Source organism: Rousettus aegyptiacus, unplaced genomic scaffold (genome assembly GCF_014176215.1).
Source record: "Rousettus aegyptiacus isolate mRouAeg1 unplaced genomic scaffold, mRouAeg1.p scaffold_m13_p_10, whole genome shotgun sequence".
Lineage (NCBI taxonomy): Eukaryota > Metazoa > Chordata > Mammalia > Chiroptera > Pteropodidae > Rousettus > Rousettus aegyptiacus.
Genome location: NW_023416285.1, coordinates 89,503,944 through 89,527,527, shown reverse-complemented (window position 1 = coordinate 89,527,527; position 23,584 = coordinate 89,503,944). Strand labels below are relative to the sequence as shown.

The following is a 23,584-nucleotide window of genomic DNA, read 5'->3' as shown; positions in this document are numbered from 1 at the left end:
TAGCAAAAATAGCTGGCAAGTTGCTGATTACATGAGGTTATACTGGAGGTCAAGTGGCGAGTTTTATGCTTTTTTATTGTTTGTTTAAGAAATACTGTAATGACAACAAGTATATTTTGAGTTGAATACATTTCTTTACATTTACATTGGCACAAGTTTTATTTAAAAGCTTAACAACTTAGAGTACACATGAAGGGGGAAAGCTTGACACTGAACTATTTGTCAACTTTAGAATAGGATAAAATCAGATGGGATAGAATCTCCCAACACAGGACAATTCTAACTCTCTAAGCTCTGTACAGAACTGTTTTCAGGATTCTATTTTCCTAACGATCACTGTGCGCAGAAAATATTTTAGTGCGATAGAAAAGATCTCCAGCATGCTCTCAACAACAACTTCCTCTTTTACAGTATTTTCCCATTTTACTAATGTGTTTATTATTAAACAAAGAAAAGATAATTGATCTACTCCCACTCGAGCCATACAATTCCTAACTGTCCCTCATGTAAGAAAGAAAAGAAAAATATGTTCTTTCAAGGTCTGATTGACTTTTGGAGTTAGGGAATTTTACATCCAGCTCACCTAATCAACTCTAGCTGACATCCATAGGTAAGTCAGACCATCTGCATATGATGACTTGGTGGAAACAATATAAAAATCAGTTGCTCTTTCTGCAGCATTATTACTCATTCTGTTTACCTGTCTTATTCGGAATTTCTGCAGCAGACAGATTGAAATAGTTTTAGAATCCATGGTCTCAGACTTAGAAGGTAAATAATCTCTTCTTCCCTCCCCCAAGGTCAACATTCAATAGACCTAAAAACCTAATGCGTCCCTAATCCAGAATGCATTCCACAAATACTCTGTATGTGACCTTTATGTATTAGACATGATACAAAATGACATGAATACAAAGTGGAATACATTGCAGATTTTTCCCTCCGAAGTCACATCTAGGAAAGACTATAGGGTTAAAGGATTAAGAAATGTTCTCTGATGCTTCAAAATCAGCTCCATCATTTCCTGACCATGTGACCCTGTTTCTTCATCAGCAGAAATATAATAACAGCACTGAAGGTATGTTAAATGTTTAGCACATTTGGTCTCTGGAACATAGCAAGTGTCTACTAAATATAAACTATTATTAGCATGCATATAAATATAATACCTCTCCATCCTCTTCCACCATTTGGGTTTGGATTCCTTAAAGCAAGAAATAATAGAACTCACAGTGGACTTTAAAATCTCAGGTACAAGAAAAATCAGAGATGTCTAACCTCTCTTATAGAAAAAGATTTCTGAACAAAGACATTTATTAGGGACTGTGAGAGATGAAGACAACATCTGACCTGTAGCTAGGAATATGAAGCTTAGGTAAACGGATATATGAGATCTAGGCAAGGTGGCTCCAGGAAGCAAAGAAGAACTCCACATGGGTGGGTGGAAAACAATATTAGATTTAAATCCAAGAGTCTTCAAGAGCAGGCAACTCAAATGCAACGATCTCTGCCTTGAGGTGGAGCTGAAGAAACAGGACGGGGAGCATTAGATCTGCAGCTACTGAGTATTGGGACAGAGTATGACAATACACCCAAGAAAGTCTATATATATATATATATATATATATATATATATATATATATATATATATATATATATTGCATTTATTAAAATAGTTAATTCAGAACACTAATATCAATGACATTTACACATCTTAAGTTTGTAATGAGATCCGCTGTATTTTTGATTTCTACTTACCAGCTTTTACTCTCTCTCACATCTTCAACAGAGTGCATATGAGTATGTTTTGCTTTGCTGCAGATGTTACATGTTGTCTGTTTCTCCATCTGTATGTTCGGTGTATTGCTAACCAGTAATTCATGACCTACTGACTTCTCCCAATCCTGACCCATGATCTCACCTTCCTGCCTCTTCTTCCTCCTAGCTCTACATCTCTTCTTACAACAGTCTCAGCTCCCTCTTCTTCCTCCTTCCCTCCTTATGAAACTACCAGAATGCAATTACAAGAATTAGGATTATCTTCTTTCTTCTTCCTTTAACTTTTCCAAGACCCCTTTGTATAACCTTTGCTCCTTCTGCACCACCAACTTCACCTCCTTTTTCTATTCAGAATCCTGAGTCCTCACTATTTTTAATAATCTCCAACACAAGACACGAATGAACTTCATAAATGACTGAAAATTCACAAATGAAAATTCTGTGGTCCTCAAAAACATCCATGGAAGTAAATCCCAATATACTAGAATTTCACATGAGGAGAATTGCTGCTTAAGAAGGGATCACTGTAATCAGAACACTGATAAGGACCAAAAAGAAAGAAAAATCAATAGAGAACAGAATTAACTCTGCCTGGGAAAGGCAATGCAGGTTTCCCGGGAGATCAGTTGAGACTTACAAAATGAATGGGAGTTCTCTAGGAAATGTAGCAGGATCCAGAGTTTCCAACAGAGAAAATGGCACCTAGAGCTTTCCAGTTAGAAAGGAGCTCAGCATAGCTAGAGCAGTATGTATTTGTGGGAGATTAAATTTTTTAAATGCAGAGGAAGTCAGGTCAAGAAAGGCCTTCACATGTCATTTTCATACGCTTAGATTTTATTTTTAAATAGTGGAGAATTATGAGAGCATTTTAAGCAGGAGATTAACATGGTCATGTTTGAATTTTACAAGCATCCCTGTGGATCCAACTCTCAAACCCAGAGTTAGTGAAGAGGTTGGAATGAGTTAGAGCTATGATCTGGGGATGCCCCAGCTAGAACAGTGGGCAGAAAGAGCAGAAGACAGTGAGAGAGATATTTAGGATACAAGATCTACCAAAAAAATATTGGGGCAGTTGAGAGATGGGGGAGTTGATGGTCAGGTTTCTTGCTTGAAAAATTAGAAGGACAGGGGTGTCAATAATTGAGTAAAAGAGAATAATCAGAGAAAGGAGATTTTGGAGAAAATACAGAGTTTGGATTTGGATGCACAGATTATCTGAGGAACATCCACCACCATTTGCTGCCTCACGACCTCACTTTGCAAGTGGTGTAGTCATCGATGGTGGGTGTAGGAAGATCCAGAGATGACCTAAACTACAGCCTATTGTTCAAAGTGTGGTCCATGCACCCAAGACAGGCATCACCTAGGAGTTTGTCAGAAATGCAAAATCTGTTTCAACCTCATACATGTTGAATCCAAAACTGCATTTTACAGAGATCCTCTTTCAAGGGGTGAAGGCATCTTCATGCAAAAAGAGAGTGCATCTGTATCTCTATTTCTGTTTTTCTTAGGTTGATCTTCTAATTTCCCATACCTACTCTTGTATTTTCTATCTCCGAATGTTCTTTTGTTCTACAATCTGAGAAATTCTTTGTACATATCTTTTACAATTTAAATTGATTTAAGTTTTTAAATTTTACTTTTAATTTCAAAAACTCAGAAAAAAATCCTCTCTCATGATCTTTTTTTATGATTGTAACAAATTCTCCTTACATCTTACTCTAAAAGTATTACAGTTGCTTTTTGAAGTCTTCTTCTGTTTACTGCATGCTCTCTAATTTCTCTAAGTTCTTTTTCTTCTATTTGCTTGTTTAGGTCTTTCTATGCCATGCTAGAGGCTTTCTTCAAATAACTATTGATCCTACATGTTCATTTAAATTTAAGAACGAGAAGCTAAAGAGTAAATGATAAGTTTTGTGTGTGCAGAGGGCTTTATCACAGAGTGACTGAATAGCAAGCTGGCAATTTTGTTGGGGAACCCCAAATATCAATTATTTTTATTTTTTAATTATGGTTGACCTTCAATATTATTTTGTATTAGTTTCAGGTGAACAGCGCAGTGGTTAGACATTTATACAATTTACAAAGTGATCTTCCTGGTTAGTCAAGTACCCACCTGGAACCATACATAGTTATTAAAATATTATTGACTATATTCCCTATGCTGTACTTAAAATAATGAACAGAATACTTGAATAGACATTTCTCCAAAAAGGACATACAGATGGCCAACAAACATATGAAAAGATACTTGAAGTCACTAATCAGAGAAATGCAAATTAAAACCACAATGAGGTATGACCTCACACCTGTCAGAATGGCCATCATCTATAATAAACAGCAAGTGTTGGAGAGGATGTGGAGAAAAGGGAACCCTTGTGCACTGTTGGTGGGACTGCAAATTGCTGCAGCCACTATAAAAAAAAAAAATTGGAGTTTTCTCAAAAAATTAAAACCAGAACTTAGAGAGCATGGTCACTATAATATTAATATAATTCCTATAACTGTTATTTTATATGCCGAAGTTTATTTTTCATTCTCACTAGCTTTATCCAAATTCCATTGTTTCATGGTCTTAATGAGCACTTATTGTAGACACAGAAAATCTTCAACAATGAGGGAAATTCAAGAGAAGTAAAGGTCCTGATCTTCTCTGTTACAATAAAGGCATCTCTACAAATCTAGAGAACTGTAACAAAGCAAGAATATAAAGATGGGTGTGACAACATGGGACAAAATATTTACCAACACGCTGTTAGAAAAACAGCATGTACCAAACTGAGGCAGACTATAAAACACGGTGACACTGTAAGTCGAGGAGGTTCACTTTGGAGAAAGGCGATTTGGTAAAGATGGGGGCATTGATGAAGGGCCTTAAGTGGCACGATGCAGAATTTTGATTTAATCTTTTTTATGTGATAGGGAATGGCTCTGTATCTGAAGTGAAATAATCCTATGTGATATTGCAAGTAGGCTCCTGAACTTTACCTGCAGGGCTGGCTCAGTGCGGGAGGCATGAGAATGAGGACGGAGGGATGAAATGGAGAAATGCATAGAAGGAAGAATGGCAAGATTCTCATAGCCCATATTCTAGCTCCCATCTCATTTTGCAGCTTCAGTCTTGCTTTTATGCTTTTTTTTAGTTCCTTTTCATTTTTCACATTGGTTTAAAACAACACGGTAGAATCAATTTGCGTTATTAGTCATTAATGAAAACACTTGTGAGTACAATAATCTCTTTTAACCTTTATAGTACTTAACTCATTCTCTTTTCCAAGGACATATTGTCTAAATGGTACACGTGCCAATTTTGTGATTTTCTACACAATTTCTGGGCAACACAATATTTTTCCAATTGTCTATTCATTTTCCATGAAGCATTACATTAAATAATTATGGAAATTCATGTAAGTTCAAAACTATTCATTTGCTCGTTTCATGGGAAGTTCATTACCTCCTAGGAAATTACCAAATCCACTACTGCAATGCACTGATCTTTTTGAATGTAGTGTGGTCTTGATTCAGGGAACATAATCCGGGCGTTTGTTCTTTGTGCTCATTACCACAATGATTGTAATTATCTTTGCGCATAATGAAAAAGAGTTATGAGTTAATCATTACCATTTGAATAATTCAAGCCTGGCAGAGATTTTCCTGAGGAGGTAGATTGTTACAAATTATTGAGAGTTTGAAGAACTTTTCTGCTTTCTTCAGATTTTTCCCCTATGGTTTAATAACCTCTACATAAACAAAGAGAATATAATCAGAAAATTCACATCCAGAGGAAGATATATAATAGAGGAATAAGGCTTCAGATAAGGACCACGGGGGCACTAACGGCACACATTTCTCTCTCTCTCACTCTCTCTCTCTCTCTCTCACACACACACACACACACACACACACACACACACACTCCTACCCCCATACACACACACAATCTACATATACTCGATTTTTAGAAAACATAAAATACATATTGATAGGTCTCATGTCACTGTGCGAAAGGGACTAGCGAAGGCTAGGGCCCAGAGTAAAGAAACAGATTGCTAGGATCAATGGCTCCAAAAGCCAGTGAGGAATTACAACACAGCTTGCTCTACCTCCGACACCTCTTGGCACCGGGCCGTTAGAACTTCCGCTGGATTAATCCCCGCTTGAGTTCCGTGAAGGAGTGAAGCAGGGAAGTGGAGGTTATCTTTGGTGGTGCCATAGGTAAACCCTCATGACATTCCTTTCCAAGGTAACCTAAAAAGAACACAATAAGTTTTCTACTTGGTGACTCCTAAAATTCCCTGAACAGGGAAGCAAAGTCACAAATTTAGACACCATTCATACTATAATGAAAGGAAAATGCCAAATTGCACTCACGCTTTAAGGCGGGTGACTGTAGAAGTATAGGTGATAAACAATTGCAATTTATATTGGATCCGAAAAAAGGGAAATGCGTTTTTTACAACAATGCTTTTTATGTTCGATGAGAGGAAGAGAGCAAGTGAGGTAAGCGTGTCACCACTGAGGGGAAGGAAGAAATAAGAGTTTAGGGATACTTGGCACACTTCAGAACTCTGCCTCTTGGACCTTTAATTGGAGAGATACAAATAGAAACAGTACACGGAGGCACCTTTATCTGGGGATAGGAGAGTTTGCACCGCTGACGTGATTTATGATGGGAGGGGTATTTTAACAAGGCCGATGCCTTACAAAGGGCCACCATTCCCAGGAGATTCATTAATTGAAGTGCCACACAGATCTGTGGGAAGATAGAAAGTGTTGTCATCAAGGGCAGGAAGGATGAGATGACCTCATCTCTCAGCTTTTTCAGTGCCAGCATTATTCTAAGATCTATAAAACCCAAAGCCTTTGTTCCTTCTAAGTTGTGTGTGTGTGTGTGTGTGTGTGGCTTGAGCTATATTTATTACAGAAGTACTGCTAAATCAAGCCGTGCAAACATTCCTAGACTATGTTTAGAGCAGGCATAAACAATCCCCAAGCCATCATAATGCAAATAAAGTAGTGACCTGAAAGCCAGTTTACAACAATCAGAATCTATGATAAAGACTTGAAGGAGAGTATTAGTTTTAAATGAAATATTATAAATTAGAAAACAAATATATTACATTCAATTTGCAAAGTAGGAACAAGAAAATTTAGAATTATTCTAACATAAATTTTATCTATTATTTTATTCCAATCTATTTTCAGATGAATAATTTCAGTTATAACCATATGATATATACATATGAAATTGTGTCTCTTTCTCTTGTCTTTTACATGAGCCTAACTGAATGTCATTTACTACCTGGTCTCTCTAACAATAACTGTAAAAAATTGTACATGGATTTGTATAGAGAGCTACACATAGACACAGAGACACACTCAGAGATAAAGTTGATACCATAAAATTCATCGTAAGTGTATAATAAAGTGTATAATTAATTTTTTTAGCATATTCAGAGTTGTACCAACATCACCAAAATCTAATTCTAGAACATTTTCATCACCCCAAAAAGAAATCCTATATCTCTCTTATCTCTCTTCCTTTCTCTTCCCCTGGAAATATACCTTACCTATTCTGGACATTTCATATAAAATGAAATTGTATAATGCATTCTTTTGTGTCTGGCTTCTTTCACTTAGTATAATGTTTTCAAGTTTCGTCCATGCTGTAGCATGAATCAGTACTTCATTCCTTTTTATAATAAACTCATTGTATGGATGTGTACATTTTGTTTATTCATTCATCAACTGATAATCACTTCCACTTTTTGGCTATTATAAATAATGATGCTATAATCATTCATGTACAAATTAATGTGTCAACACATGTTTTAAATCCTCTTCAGTATATATCTAGGAGTCAAATTGTTGGGCCATCTGGTAACTCAAATTTTGAGGAACTGTGAAGCTCTTTTTCAAACTGACTACATCACTGTACAGTGTTTTATTGATTGATTTTACCATTGCCTTATTGTAGGACATTTTCTGCTCCCAGTTTTGCTGTTTAGTATCTTCATTCCTATAACTTTTTGGCATTTTGATTTATATCATTAAGGCAGATTCCCTGTGAGTCATTTTTACCATGCTTTTACTTTCGGCCTACCTACATCATTGTATTTGAAGTGAGTTTCTTGTAAATGGCATATGATTAAATCACGCCAATCTCTGTATTTTGTTTAGTATATTTTGACCAATTATATTTCAGATAATTATGGATATGGTAGAGCTTGTGTGCTATTTAATCCTTTGTTTTCGTTTGTTTCCTGTTTCTTTTTTCTTGCCTTCCCATGGGTTATGTAAACAGTTTTAGGATTCCATTTTGATTTATTTATAGCAGGTTTAAGTGCATTTTTTTTTTTTGCAGTGGTTGCTCTGAGTATTACTCTAACTACCTATCATCAATTTATCTATATCTATCTATCATCTATCTATCTATATGACTTTTTACAGTCCGCTGGTATCAGCATTTTACTACTTTAAGTGAAATGAAATCTCACTTCCGCATAGGTCCTTTTACCTTCCTTTTAAACACTATTGTCTTAAGTATCAGATGATATTATAATTTTTGTTTCAACTATCAAATGTGATATACAAAATTCATGAGAAGCATAGTTTATTGTATATATACGCATTTCTGCTCTTTCCATTGTTCTTTCTTCCTTCCTGATACTCCAAGATGCCTTCTCTTATCGTTTCATTTCTGTCTGAAGAACTTTCATTAGCCATTCCTTATGGGTAGTTTTGCTAACAACAAATGGTTTTAGTGTTGCTTCAAGTTAGGAATATCATTATTTCCCCTTCATTCTCATTCTTGGAAAGATAGTTTGGACAATATAGAATTTGCAGTGAACAGTTCTTTTCTTTCAGCACTTAAAAAATATCATACCACCTGCTTCTGACCCCCGTAGTTTATGATGAAAAATCTGTTGTCATTCAAATTGTGTTTACATCTAGTTATATGTCACTTCTCTCTGGATACTTTTGGGGTTTTTTTTGTTTTGTTTTTTGTTTTTTTTTAGTTTCCCCATGTTTAATTATGATGTGTCTTGCTGTGAATTTCTTTCAGGTTATTGTTTTTGGAGTTCATTCAGCTTCTTTAACCTGCATATTTGTATCTTTTGCTAAATTTGAAATGTGTATACCCATGATTTCTTTGCATGGTCTTTCAGCTCTGTTCCTTTTTCTTCTCTACTTTTGGGATTCCAAATATATGAGTGCTGGCTCCTTTATTATTGTCCCACAGGTTACTGAGGTTCATTTTTTCTCTTTTTTCTATTACTCAGATTGGGTGGATTCTATTGATTCATTTTCTCAAGTTCACTGATTCTATCTTGTCATTTCTACTCTACTATTGGAACCATCCAATGAGGTTTTTGTTGTTGTTGTTGTTGTTATTGTATTTTTCAGATATATAATTGCATTATTTTTTAAAATAAATAGGATATAATGCACATACCATAGTTAATTCTTTTAACTTTTTTAAAAAACTCTTTCTGTTAACTATTTCTCACTCAGCCTATTTTTTTGTTTCAAGAGAATTTAAAATTGCTTGTTGAGGCATTTTTATCATAGCTGCTTTTGAAAAAAAAAATATTTTCAATTATAGTTGATATGCAATATTATTTTATATCAGTTTCAGGTACACAGTATAGTGGTTAGACACTTATATATTTTATGAAGAACACACCCACACACCCCAGTTAGTCTAGTTCCCACCTGGTACCTCACACAGATTTTACAATATTATTCCCTATGCTGTATTTTACATCCCCTAAGATGGCTGCTTTTAAATTCTTGCCAGATATTTCCAACATCTGATTCATCTTGGTAGTGTCATCTTTGACTGTTTTCCTTATTCAAGTCGTGATTTTCTTGGTTCTTGGTGCAAAAGGTGATTTTAGATTGTATCCTAGACATTTCGTCTATTATGTTAGGAGGCTCTGGGTCCTATTTCAATCTTTTATTTTAGTAGGCAGTCACTCTGTTTATGTTTACTATGCAGGTTCAGGCCTAATTTTTGGTGTGTGATTCCAGTGACAATTAACTTTCAGAGCCTTTGCAATGTTATTTTGGTCTACTTGGTTTGTTTGATGCTCCCAACAGTCCTTGATGGTGCTGCTTGAGGGGTTTTCCTTAGGCGGGGTCTCCTGGTGCTTCTAGGTGGGGGGAAGGAGTCTCCTGTCCATGGTGATGAAAGGCTTCCTGGATCTGGCACTTTTGTGGTGGGATCCTCCTCGCTGGTGCCCTCCGGCTGCCCAGTATCTCCCGGAAAGTGAGAAAAGTCTCAGGCCTGGCAGGGAGGCAGAATGCTTTCCCTGGATACTTGTCAGTGGAGATTCCTATACATTGTCCTTGCTGGTGGTATCAGACTCTCCTGGTTTTGTCAACAGGACTCCAGTTCCACCTGGGGTAGACACGAGCCATTCTGGACTCCCTTATGTTGCTAAGTTGGGGGTGGGGAAACACTAAGCCTGGGTTCCTTTCTTCTGTTGGGTGGGAGGTCATATGATCTACAACTATGTTCCCCTTCCAGTCTTGGGAGTCCTTAGCCGGTTTGTTTTCCTCTTTCTACCTGTCAGAGTTCTCTTTCTGATGCCTCTTACATTATTTTATAATCATACTTACCCAAAATTGATCATTATACATATCAGGGAGGAACAAGGAGAAATGAATCTGCCTTCTTGTCCAGACAAAAAATCACAATACAATATATTTTTTAAAATTCTCTCTGCATGAATTCACCAAAAGCCAAAAGCGCAAGCCCTATCCTAGAATTATTTTTTAAATCATGTGTTTCAAACTGGAGTAAATTTGGCTATTCCTGTGTATGAAGAAGTAGCAATAAGACAAATAGTTCTCAGGAGAATGACTTAATGACACCATTTTTACTCCACCGTGTGATGATTTTTATGCAACTTATATATCAATTCAGTGTAGTGATTATATTCACTCATTTGACAAATATTTATTGAGCATGTACTATGTGCCAGGTACTGTTTTAATCACTGGAAAAGTAGCAATTAAAAAAAAAAAAACTTAAATCTCCGCCCTCCTGGAAGTTTACATTCTCTAACACATGAAATATTTTTTCATTTAAAACCTATTCAAATTATAGCAACTATTCAATTTGTTTATTCATCCATATGATGTTTCAAATAGTCCACTCAGCTTATATCTATCTACTACACAAGGAATATTACATTCCACTAGGTATTTTCAGTCGTGTGTGTGTGTGAAATTTAACTGTACTTATATAAACAACTAAGTGAGCAAAATAACTATTTTACTAAAAATGATACTATGCTAGATTAAATTTAAAAGGCTGAAATCTGTCAAATGTCTATATGTTTAGCTAAGCATACAAATCTGACGGCAAATATGCAGGTATGTTTTAAGACTTTAACTAGACTTTTTCTGTTTTCCTAAAATAAATCATGGCTCAGAGAAGGCATTCTTGGGAAGATCACTTTATTAACAGAAGCCGATAAGTGAAAATAGAGTGAGAAGGTGAAGAAGATCTTGGCTGATGGGGTCTGAAGTTGGAAGACTGGGAGAGAAGCAGTACCATAAAGAGAAATACTGAAGCTGGTCATGAGTGGAACTGATTTTAGAATGGAGGATGATTTGTTTTCAAATATGTTAAATTTGATGCGACAGAAAGATATTTCAGTTAAAAATATTCCAGCATAAAAATTCTAGGACTCAGGAAAACGATCAGATCTGGAGTCATCTGGGTGTTATTGGCAAAAAGATAGAAGTTGTAGGAAAGGGTGAGATCTCTGAGAAAAAATGGTTTGGACAATGAAGAGTAGAGAGACCTAAGGACTGAACCTTCAGAAACAGATAAGAGTTCGGCTCCAAACCTCTGTGCTCCTCCCTCTCTTTATATTCTTTAGATTGTGATCTCATCTGATTATAGACCCAACTTGGCTAAACAAACATCTTCTCTATTTTTACTCATAATTTGAATCTACCCTGATATGAACAGATACAAAGATGCAAACAAAATATAGAGCGAATGCTTAAAGTAAACAAGGAAATCATAGTGCACACAAGCAAAGAAATGAGAACCTAGGGCTACAATAAAGAGTTCTATGGGAAAATTAATTTCTATCTAGATTCGTATTGTAAGAAAAATAAGATTTCAGAAGCTTTGAAAATCAAGTATAGTGTACTTGAGGGAGAGTTGTAAATGTTGGATGTAGTTGAATATGACTCAGAACCTATATTTACTTCCAGTAAATATAAAACCAATTTATTTGAGAACTTAGGGATTAGGAAGCCAAAAAAGTTCTCTGTGCATGCTCATATTTACTGAACAAATAAATTATAAAATGAATAAACTTACAAATCAAGACAAAAACAGTAATATACTTTGGGTCATGGCTGCATGATTTTGAAGAGCATGAGTACCTTAGTGTAAGAAGTTCTCAGAAGTCCTAAAGAGAGAAACAAGAGACAGAGAGACCACAGAAATAAGTTTTTTAAAAACTAAAGTTTCTTGGAAGTTTAATTTAAAATATACTGATTGACTAATACAAAAAAATTGAAGTTTTAAAATTTTAGTGGCCAAATGGAGGAATGACAGGAGAGGGAAAAGGGTGCAGATAGATTGACTGGTGTAAACTCAAGTTGAAGAACATGTTTAGAATTCTTACTACCTATTAATAAAATATGCAAAAAGACATTCCCACATGAAATATTACAGGCAAAACTAGACATCTCGGAGAGTTAGATAATGAAGAAGGAAGAGACTAGATTAGAGGTGGATCAAAAAAAAATGCATGTTAAGAAGTGGATATGACAGTTGTACGCAGCTTACTCTGACATTAGAATTTGAGAGGAAGAGAGTTCTAGTACAGAGAGATTCAAAGGCTGCCTTGAAAAAGTATATAATGAGTTCAATGACAGGCTCTGAAAAAAGTGCTGAGACAATATGACCCTCATTCAATTTCAAAGTCCAAAGCTATCAGTAAGTCAGTTTGTAACTAGTACCCTAAAACAGCTGCAGTTCAAAGCTGAAGACTAAATTATGAAAAGTTAACCTTTTCAAATAACATAAGCAACTCAGGAAAACACATTTTAAATACTTTGTCTATATAAGCTTAAAACTAGATCCTTATTTCGTTATCTTGATTTATTTGGAAACCACTTGGCTCTAAATTTTGATTTTAAATTATAAAATTATGAAAACAGAAAGAGCGACCAGAGCTGTTTTAGTTTGGATGTGGACACGACAGCTGGCCTGGAGCCTGCAACCTGCCGTATGGGTGGGAGGGTGGCTGACACGGTAGGTACTTCTTTATTCTGTACTGCGATAATTATGATTAAACCATTTTCACTCATCTTCAGCTTCATTTCTCGATCCTCAGAAGCCCCCAATCTAATAACTTCTTCCCTGAACTAGGTTGATATTAGAACAAAAGATAGTGTGATTTTTGTTAAGAAACCCTACCTATTACCCTCAAATTTTTTTAAAGTGCTGGGTAGTCCCTCAACTTTCACAATTTCAACTACTGGTTTCATCCTTTTAAAAGGCTCTATCTGTGAGAGGGAGCAAGTTGGCTGAGTAACAGGTGACTCACCACTCTCCCCCACATCATTTGGCTCTATGTCCTAGCACTAAGGATTAAGATACATAAATGTTGAATTACTATGTTGTGCACTTGAAACTAATCTAATATTGTATGTCAACTACACTTCAATTAGAAAAAAATATGAGTGTAATGCCATGGATGCCAAGGGAAGAAAAGGACTGAGAACCTCAGGTGCACAGAGATCTCTGATCACGAGAGTAAATGCTCTTTTTGGTAGCTTGACCAAGGCCAAAGATATATTGGAGCAGTGGAAGAGTTAGACAAGAGATGCATAAGTGGGGATAATTACAGATAACTTAAGAGATTTCGTTGGCTATGAAAGGGAAGAGATAAAAGAGGAACATAGGAACCACATTATACTTGTGGTTGTCATTGTTGTTTTTAATATAAAAGAGATTTGAACATAGAAAACACTGGAATGATTGAGATGGTGTTTAAATATTTAAAAGAAAGAACAATAATGTAAGTTTCCTGAGAAAGTGAGAGGAATATTGATCTAAAACAAATTAATAAAAACCTATATGAGATCCTCTCATAAAAGATTATCAAGCTCTGGCACTTTCTCCTATGATAACTACTCATCTCCTCTTCAAACCATTTTCTAATATGATTTATTTTGTTTGTATTAACTCATTTGACTATCACTTATCCATTATTTTTGGGTCCAAAAATATCTACTAAAAATGTGAGGCAAGTTAATAAATAACTTAAAGTTATTTGGCAAGCCATTTAAAGGAGCAAAAGTGATGCAAATAGGAGAATAAAAAATTAGTTTACTGTTAGAAATGGCATAGATTTAATAATATATACTTTTTTTTAAAAAAAGGAGAGGCTATATTTTCCAAAATACTAAATAAATATATTAAGCCCAAATATCGGAAATTTCCAGGGCAAATTTTATGCATATTTATTACAAATAACATATGGTGGGCATTCAATAAAATGAATTTCTAAATTAACTATGCATGTGTATATGCTAATTAAATGACACTAGCAAATTATAAAGTGTGAGTTTATGCTTGCTACTGTATATTTTCAATTATGAGTTAAGGGCAAGAATCACCATCTGTCCATAAATATACTTCAATTATCTAAAATATTTCACAAACCTATATTCTAGCTTCTAGTTTGTAAATGAATGTCTCCATAGAGCTTTCATGTGTTTATAGTTACTGCACTGTAACTCAACACTTATTTTATGCAACATTGCTCAAGGGGTAAAGGATACTATAACTATAGCATAATCATAGTGAAACTCTGAGCATTTTTATTGGTAAAAATCTTTCAGCAGTGAAGAGAACCTCGTAAAATATACTGAAGTAATTTCAGATTGTTGTATACTAAAATTTATGAGACTTGTAATAAGGTATGTCTTTAAACACATACACAAGATGTAGATGTTGATAGTTAATACATATATGCACTGGCCTACAGCTGCCCTATATCCATATTTATCAGAGTTCTTCTGAAAAAAAAATGGCAGTGGGGAAGACTGTGTGTGTGTGCGCATACACATAGGTAGAATGAACATGACATACAATTTGCCATTTCAGTGATTTTTATGTGTGCAGTTCGGAGGCATTAAGTACATTCACACTGTTGTGCAACTGTCACCACCATCCACCTCCAAACAGAAACTCTGCAGCCATTAAACACTAACTCCCACCCTCAAGGCCCCCCAGGCCTTGGTGACCACTAGTCTATCTTCTGTCTTTATGAACTGGATTCTTTTACATACCTCATGTAAGTGGAATTATACAAAATCTGTCCTGTGTCTGGCTTATTTCACTGAGCATAATGGCTTCAAAGTTCATCCATGATGCAGCAGATGTCAGAATTTCCTCTTAATGGCTGAATAATATTCCACTTAGGTATATACCATATTTTGTGTATCCATTTATCTCCCGATGGGCACTTTGGATGTTTCCACTTTTTGGCTATTGTTGATAATACTGTTATGAAAATTGGTGTACAAATATCTGTTTAAGTCTCCACTTTCAGTTGTCTTGGATAATATCCAGAAGTGGAATTAATGTATTATAAGGTAATTCTGTTTCTTTTCATTTGTTTGCAATGCAGAGGGTCCCAATTTCTCTGCATCAAATGATTCTCTTTAAGAGACCATGAATTAAAATTTTTGATATAATTTCTTGTCTTATTTATTTTCATTTCTCCTCCACGTCACTTGCTTTTATCACTGAAATCAAAACCATGGGATTTCTGATCCAAGACTTAGTCCGATTAGAAACCCTAATTCCAAGAAGCCTACTGAAAGGGAGACAGAGAAGGTTAAAAGTTATAAAATTCACAGATCAGTCATAAGGAATGGGGTCAGAGGGCAGAGTTTTCTCCCTAAAATCTTAATGCCATGCTACTTTCCTTAGAATGTGATGGCAAATTCAATTTACAAGAAGCTGAGAAGACAAAAGTTAGCTCTGATAAAAGCAAACTAAAAGGAAGTATGCACAAATGAAGAAGGGATAATGCGTTTTGCCTTTCAATGGAGGTAGAATTAAAGGTAATATGTAACCTATATAGTCCAGGTAATCAAGGATTTAGAATGATTTTTTCTGACATTTTCTGCAGACTATTGTATGTGAATAGTGCTACTTTGGTTTAAAGTTGTATAAGCATTTGTTTCGATAAGATAAAGGAATGTTTAAAGAAGTGAAATTAAGTGAAACATTCAATAGTTTAAACAGGCTAGAATTAGAATCATCATTTTAGAATTCAGAATAATCATCTAACAAAAAGTAAAATGATATGATTCATAGAGCGACTTCTTTAATTAACGTAAAAATATATAATTTCTCAGGTTCATTATACTATGCCTGTTATGATGCTTTATAAAATATTTATGCAGACACTAAACTCTAATATTCCTCAATTTGTTTATATCATATTATAAAGAAAATATTTTACATAGATATTTAACAATTTCATATGAAAATATAGTCACCTAAAGAATAACAAGAATTTACAAAACAGAGTAATATAAATTTAAGGAAACAAACTGGCATTTTGTAATAAATCCAACTTTCTTACTAAAGAGAGATTAAAGTAATTTAGTTGAATTTCATCAAAATCAATTTAAAATAGAATTTCGGAATGACCACCTGGATGTGAAGAAACACTGTGACCATCGTTCAGAGTTACTTTTACGTTATTCACATAGGATTTTGATTAGCTTAGCTACTACATGCACGTTGAGACTATTTCCCAGTAGACGATAACGCTGTTTCATTGTTACATTCTCAGGAAAGCCTAGAAAAGAGAGAGAATAATTTATAATACAATCATTTGTAATAACAACTTGTAGAGATAAAAGGATGTAAGAGCATAGTGGTCATTTACATTTATAAGTCCCTAAGGTTTCCATGAAGTTCATTAACAAATGAGAATTTGGAGCCAAAAATATTATATAACAATACATCGTGACAAAACGTGATATTACTACATATTACATATATTATATGCAGTACACACATGTATACATATACCATACAAAGAACTCTGAAATCTGTTCATTAGTGCACTTTAGGAAAAGCAGTGGCTACCATTACTTCACAGTTGTTTTAATAACAGATTTATGAAAATAGAATTCACATATTATAAAATTCACCTTTATAAAGTATACAATGGATTTTAGTGTAGTCACAGAGTTTTGCACACATCTCCACTATTTAGTTCCAGAACATTTTCATCATCACCTCGAAAAGAAAGCTAGCCCACAGCTAACATTATACTCAATGGTATAAAGCTGGAAAATTTCCTCTAAGATCAGGAACAAGAATGCCCACTCTTCCTACTTTCAGTCAACATAATATTGGAAGTCCTAACCAGAGTAATTAGGCAAAAAAAAAAAAAAAAAAAGTATCCAAATTGGAAAGGAAGAAGCAAAACTATCACTATTTGTAGATGACATGATACTGTATACAAGAACTCCAATGACTTAACCAAAAAACTGTTAGAACTAATAAATTAATTCAGTAAAGTTGCAGATACAAAATCAATATACAAAAGTCTGTTGTGTTTCTATCCACTAATAATGAACTATCAGAAAGAGAAATTAAGAAAACAATCCCATTTACAAGTAAAATTGAAAAGAATGAAATACCTAGGAATAAATTTAAGCAAGTTGGTGAAAGACCTATACACTGAGAAACTATGAGACACTGATTAAAGAAACTGAAGAAGACACAAATAAATATAAATACATTCTGTGTTCATGGATTGGAAGAATTAATATTGGTAAAATATCCATATTATGCAAAGCAATCTACAGATTCAATGCAATATCTAACAAAATTCCAATGGTTATTTTCACAGAAATAGAGCATTCAATCTTAAAATGCATTAGAAACTACAAAAGACCCCAAAACATAGCAAAAACAATCTTGAGAAAGAAGATCAAAGATGGGGGCATCATACTCTCTGATTTCAAACTATATTACAAAGCTAGAGTGATCAAAATGGTATGGTACAAGCATAAAAATAGACTCATTGATCAACAGAACATAACAGAGTGCCCAGAAATAAATTCAAGCATATAAAGCCAATTAATTAATTTATGACAAAGGAGACAAGAATATAAAATGGACAAAAGACAGTTTCTTTAATTAATGGTATTAGAAAATCTGACAGACATATGCAAAAGAATGAAACTAGACTACTATCTTAGGTCATATACAAACATTAACTCAAAATGGATTAAAGAATTGAATACAAGACATGAAACCATGAAACACCTAGAAGAAAACATAGGTGGTAAGATCGCTGACAGAGGTCTTATGGATAATTTTTTGTATCCAACTCCAAAAGGAAAGGCAACAAAAGTAAAATAAACAATAGAAATATATCAAACTAAAAAGCTTCTGCATGGCAAAGAAAATCATCAACAAAACGAAAAAGCAAGCTACCAAATGGGAGAAAATATCTGCAAATCCGATAAAGAGCTAATATCCAAAATATAAAAGAACTCAATAGTAAAAACAACAACAAAAAACAAGCAATTCAATGAAAAATGGCAGAGGTTCTGCATAGACATTTTCCCAAAGAAGGCATACAGATGGCCAACAGATTCATGAAAAGATGCTCAGCATCACTAACCATCAGAGAAGTGCTAAGCCACAGTGAGATATCACCTCACACCTGTTAGAGCGGCCATTAACAAAAAGACAAGAAATAAGTGTTGGTGAGGACATGGAAAAAGGGAACCTCTGTTTATTACTGATGTGAATGCAAATTGGTTCAGCCATTATGGAAAAAGTACAAAGATTCTTCAAAAAATTAAAAAATCAAAATACCATATGATCCAGTAATTTTATTCCTGGGTATTTATTAAGTAAAAACAAAAAGACTAATTAAAAAAGATATATGCACTCCCATGTTTGCTATAGCATTATTTACAGTGGCCAAGACATGGAAACAACAATCTATGTATCCATCGATGGATGAATACATGGATAAAAAAAAATGTGAGATACACACACATGCACACACACACACAACAGACTATGATTCATTCATAATAAAGAACGGAATCTTACTATTTGCAACAACATGGATGGAGAATGAGGACATGATGCTAAATGAATTAAGTCAGACAGAGAAAGACAAATACCATACGATCTTACCAAATGTGGGATCTAAAAAAAATAAATAAATAAAGCAAGCAAACAAAAAAAAAAGAGAGAGAATAAGCTCATAGATATAGAGAACAGATTGGTGTGGAATGGGCAAAATGGGTAAAGGGGATCCAAAGGTACAAAATTCTAGCTATAAAATAAATAAGTCATGAGGATATAATGAACAGTATGGTGACTAAGGTTAATAACACTGTGTTCCATATTTGAAAGTTGCTAAGAGAGTAGATCTTGAAAGCCCTCATCACAAGAAAAAAAATTTTTTTGTAATGTACGGTGACAAATGTTAACTAGACTTATCGTGGTGATCATTTTATAATATATTATGTTACACACCTGAAACCAACACAATCTTATATGTCAATTATACGTCAATAAAAAAAAGCTAGTACCCATTAACAGTCACTCCCTATCTCCCCTCCCTGTCCCTCAACCAGTAATCTACTTTCTGTTTCTATGGATTTGCCAATTGTAAATATTTCATATAAATGTAACCACATAATTTGCTTCTTTCGTTTCTGGCTTCTTTCACTTAGCATGTTTTCAAGGCTCATTTGTTATAGCAAGTACCAATTCTTCATTCCTCTAATGGCCAAAGAATATTCTACTGTATGGATATACCACATTTTACTGATCCATTCATCCACTGATAGAAGTCTGGGTTGTTTCTACTTTTTGATTATTATGAATAATGCTGCTATGAACATTATTATAAGTTTTTGCATGGACATTTGCTTTTTATTCTCTTGAATCCACACCTAGGGATGAAATTACTGGGTCATCCGGGAACTCTACGTCTAACAGTCGAGGAATTGCCAGACTGGTTTCCAAAGCAGCTGCACCATCTGATATTCTCACCAGCAGTATAAAGGAATCCGACTTCTCCACAGCTTTGTCAACAGTGTTATCATCTTCTTTGTGAAATGGTATCTACTGTGGTTTTAATTTACATTTCCCTCATAACTAATAAGGCTGAACATCTTTTCATGTGCTCATTGGCCATTTGGCTTATCTTATTTGGAGAAATGTTTATTCAAGTCTTTTGCTCATTTTTAAATTGGATTATTTTTCTTTTTTATTGTTGAGTTGTAAGACTTCTTTATATATTCTGGATACAAGTTCCTCACAGTTGTTTTTAATATTCTGATTTCACAAACTGACTTTCTCACAGTGGACTTCTATTTGCTACGTTCTCTATCAAAACAAAATGGCCTACATTAGCCTGAAAGAAGTCTTATAAGTATCAATATAAAAGACTGTCTATGCCTAAGAGTGTACATCATAATGTTAGTTACAATGTTAGAACTTCACATTCAGTATCCTTTGGCATAGCAATTAAATAAAGGTAAAAAAAGTTAGATAATAAAATAAACGAAATAATTGAAGAGCATTAAGAACTGCAAAATTTCATATACTTCTGAGGATCAGAAGGTAGAGTTGATTATGATAAAGTTGCTTCATCAACACTTGATTTATAATAATAAAATAACACTTGATTTCCTATAATAAAATAACAGTAATTACCATAATAAAACTAAATTTGCAATTGAGCATGATCATAAAACTGCTATTATAAAGATAATATGTCTCGGGCAAGCTTATTAGTTCTCAAAAATAAATTCAAAGCAGCCAGAGGTACAAATATATCTATAGACTTTTAGAATATTGCAGGAATAATCTTGTGCAATATTAACAATAGATCACAGAAGAAAGGTTTGAAAACAAAGCAGATTTGTAAAAATTATATATGTGTGTGTGCATATTTTATATAGATATTAGTTTCTAAACTAGCTTATGGAAAAAAATTACATAATTTTTTAAAACATGACTTTTTAAAAATTTAGGTACATTTGAAAAAATAATAATCCTCAATAACAAAGAAACATAGAATTAATGAAATCGAGATAGCAGCTTTTTCATTAAGTGCAGGTTAGCAGTCCTCCTTTCCGAAGTCTGCTGTCTCACGAATGCATGCAACTAGTCACAAAGGGAATCAGGACAAAATGAAAGGAAGATGTCAATGCAAATCCATCACTGCCAGTGCTCAGGCAGCTCAAACAACGCCCAGAGTCGAGAATGTCAAAAGCATATGTGAAGGGCAGTTCTGGCAGAGTGCTACTCCACAGTGACACTGGGGCAGGCCTGACTATACAAATGTCACATATTTTAAAAGAAGGTTAAGCAACGAAAAAGGCTTTCTTATATGTAGCATGCATATATTTTCAGAGACCTTTGAAAATCCTATTTTACCCATGTACAAATGATAAATAATGAGAAAAGTAATTATGAAGTAAAGGTGAGAAAAGCAAATAAACACTTACGATTTAAAAAAAAAAGCTGACACTTAAATTTTACATTATATGTCAGATATTTTATAAATATTTTACATATACTTATATAACTGTCACAATAACCCTATGACTTTGATGCTGCAATTATCCTCATTTTACAAATGCATAAACTAAGGCAGAGAGTGGTCAGGGTAGAGCTAGGATTCAAACTCAAGTCAGTCTGACTCTGGGGTCCATGCTAAGTATTACGAAGTGCTGACTAGTACTTGAAAAACAAGCACTTGAATAAAACTGAGGAATTAGTTGCTATTAGAGAGTAAATCTCTTTTTTCTCTTTAGTACTATGGAAAGTACCTTTGATTCATTCTGAAAAAGAAGAGAAACTAATCAGGAAAGCAGACTGGGGGTTAAATTCTTGAGTTTAACTCCCAGCTCTTTGTTTTATTATGTTCTCACTCACTGTTTGACATAAGACAAGGAAAGTCTGTGTTTTTCTTAAATAACACTCCCCAGGATATTTGTGACTGAATGAGATCATCAAGAAAAAGGCAGAGAGTGCAAAATAAATCTGGTTGCTGTGACTACGCTCAAAGAATCAATTACCAAGAGGGTAGTCAAATTATATTGGCAGTTGTGTTCCCAACATACAAAAGGATATGTTGAAATCTAAAACTTCACCCGTAAATCTGTTATTTAGAATTTAAAACATGGTCTATTTAGCACATTACGTGCTTTAAGAATAGTGCTGTATTACTATCACAACAATGCTAGATGTAGTGAAGTTTGGCTTTTCTGCATTCATACTCCAGAGTTACCAAAAACACATTTCCTCCTCATGTAGCCCTTGAAAGCACATTAAGAAGGTCTGTGTTTCCCATTCCCACAAGCCAGGTATGGGAAACATACCCACGCCAGCCTAAGACACTCATGGCATCCATACGGGGAGACCACAGGCACCAAGGAAGTGGGGTCAGGAAGGGGGTGGGCTGCTCTAAGAAGCAGAGCCAACGTGTCTCATCTTCTAATAGCAATGATCCCTGGATTCCGGGACTGCAAAGAGTTAGGGCTTTGTCTTTCTTACTCTACCACGGTATCTTCATTTTTGTTCTTGAGATTCCCTGCCTCAGGTCCCCTAATCTTTTGTCAGTTCTGGTATCTATGTCCCTGAGTCACCCTTTCTTTCCACTAGGAAAGCTCCTTCCTAGACTACTTCTCCGTTTTTCTTTTTCTCTACGTAAACCCTGTAAGAAAGGACAAAGGCGTGTAATGGATACTTTGAAGAGAATAAACCCCTCTCACACAAATAATAATTAAATTCCTCAGCCTACATAAGTGAAAGACAATCCATGGCATGCTTTCACATGATGGAGTGTTAGGTTATCAGACGGGGTCCTCTGGAAGCAAGAAAATACACTGGAGAAAGAGATGCTACTAATGCGGGGAGAGGCGAGGAAGTGCAGATTTGTTCCCTGTCCCTGAGGTCACTCTGGACCATTACTGGAGTAAGGGGAGAGAGAGAATTGAGTCTGACAGGAATGGACTGAGGCAGGTTATAAACAAATGTCAAAAATTGCACAATAGAGAAAGGCAAACGGTTTCTTACATCATCTGTCTGAACAAGGGTTTCTTCATAAAATACACATGAGTCCCTAATGAATTTTGGGACATTTAATAAATGAAAGCTGAGGTCCGCATGTATCCCACATACCAAACTCTGGAGGAAATCCATGGAGATTTGCTATTTCTTTAGGAGTGAAATATCGAAGTTTAAGCATTAACAATTTTTTTATCTTTTCTTCTTGTGATAGACTGGTAAGGGATTTGTAGATATTCTCAATCTGTAATAAAACATCCAAGAAAACTGATGAAGTGGAATGCAGCTAGATTTGTTAAGATAAGATCATCTATATTGTGACACAGTTTAAAAACGATGTATATATAGTCTGCTGTGACACATGACAGCAAAGGCACAGAGCAAAATGTCTGTGCCACAAACTGTCCCATTGGCTCATGAGGGGCAATGTAAACTTTGAGAATGAATAAAACCTTAATGTGGAAAAAGATCAGGACACTTGCAGTGTATCTATCATTTTTGATCCCTCGAAAATTAAATCATAAGAACATAAGCAATAAATGACAATATAACATAAAAGAAATGTAGGAAAATACACAACAAAAAAACCTGATGGACTAATGAAGTCAATTTTACAAAGTTAACAAGTAGATAATTAAAATGTTTACTATTTATGATCAATTTCATTAAACTGTTTT

At 34.6% G+C, this 23,584-nt stretch overlaps 1 protein-coding gene across 13 annotated transcripts in view; it reads right to left on the bottom strand.

Moving 5' to 3' along the window:
• Positions 1 to 6,339: 6,339 nt before the first annotated feature.
• The window catches only part of TRDMT1 (tRNA aspartic acid methyltransferase 1), a 76,431-nt gene continuing 59,186 nt past the window's right edge, over positions 6,340 to 23,584 (bottom strand). For 5 of the 13 annotated variants that reach the window (XM_036226952.1, XM_036226957.1, XM_016150636.2 and 2 more), the window contains 3 exons: positions 23,022 to 23,151; positions 15,116 to 16,641; positions 6,340 to 6,533 (listed from right to left, as the gene is read on the bottom strand). In XM_036226952.1, coding sequence (XP_036082845.1) covers positions 16,541 to 16,641; positions 23,022 to 23,151 — 231 coding nt within the window. In that variant the 3' untranslated portion in view covers positions 6,340 to 6,533; positions 15,116 to 16,540. Of the gene's footprint in view, positions 6,534 to 15,115; positions 16,642 to 21,407; positions 23,152 to 23,584 lie in introns of those variants that run through there. The other 8 variants (XM_036226917.1, XM_036226924.1, XM_036226962.1 and 5 more) reach the window with 4 other exon arrangements.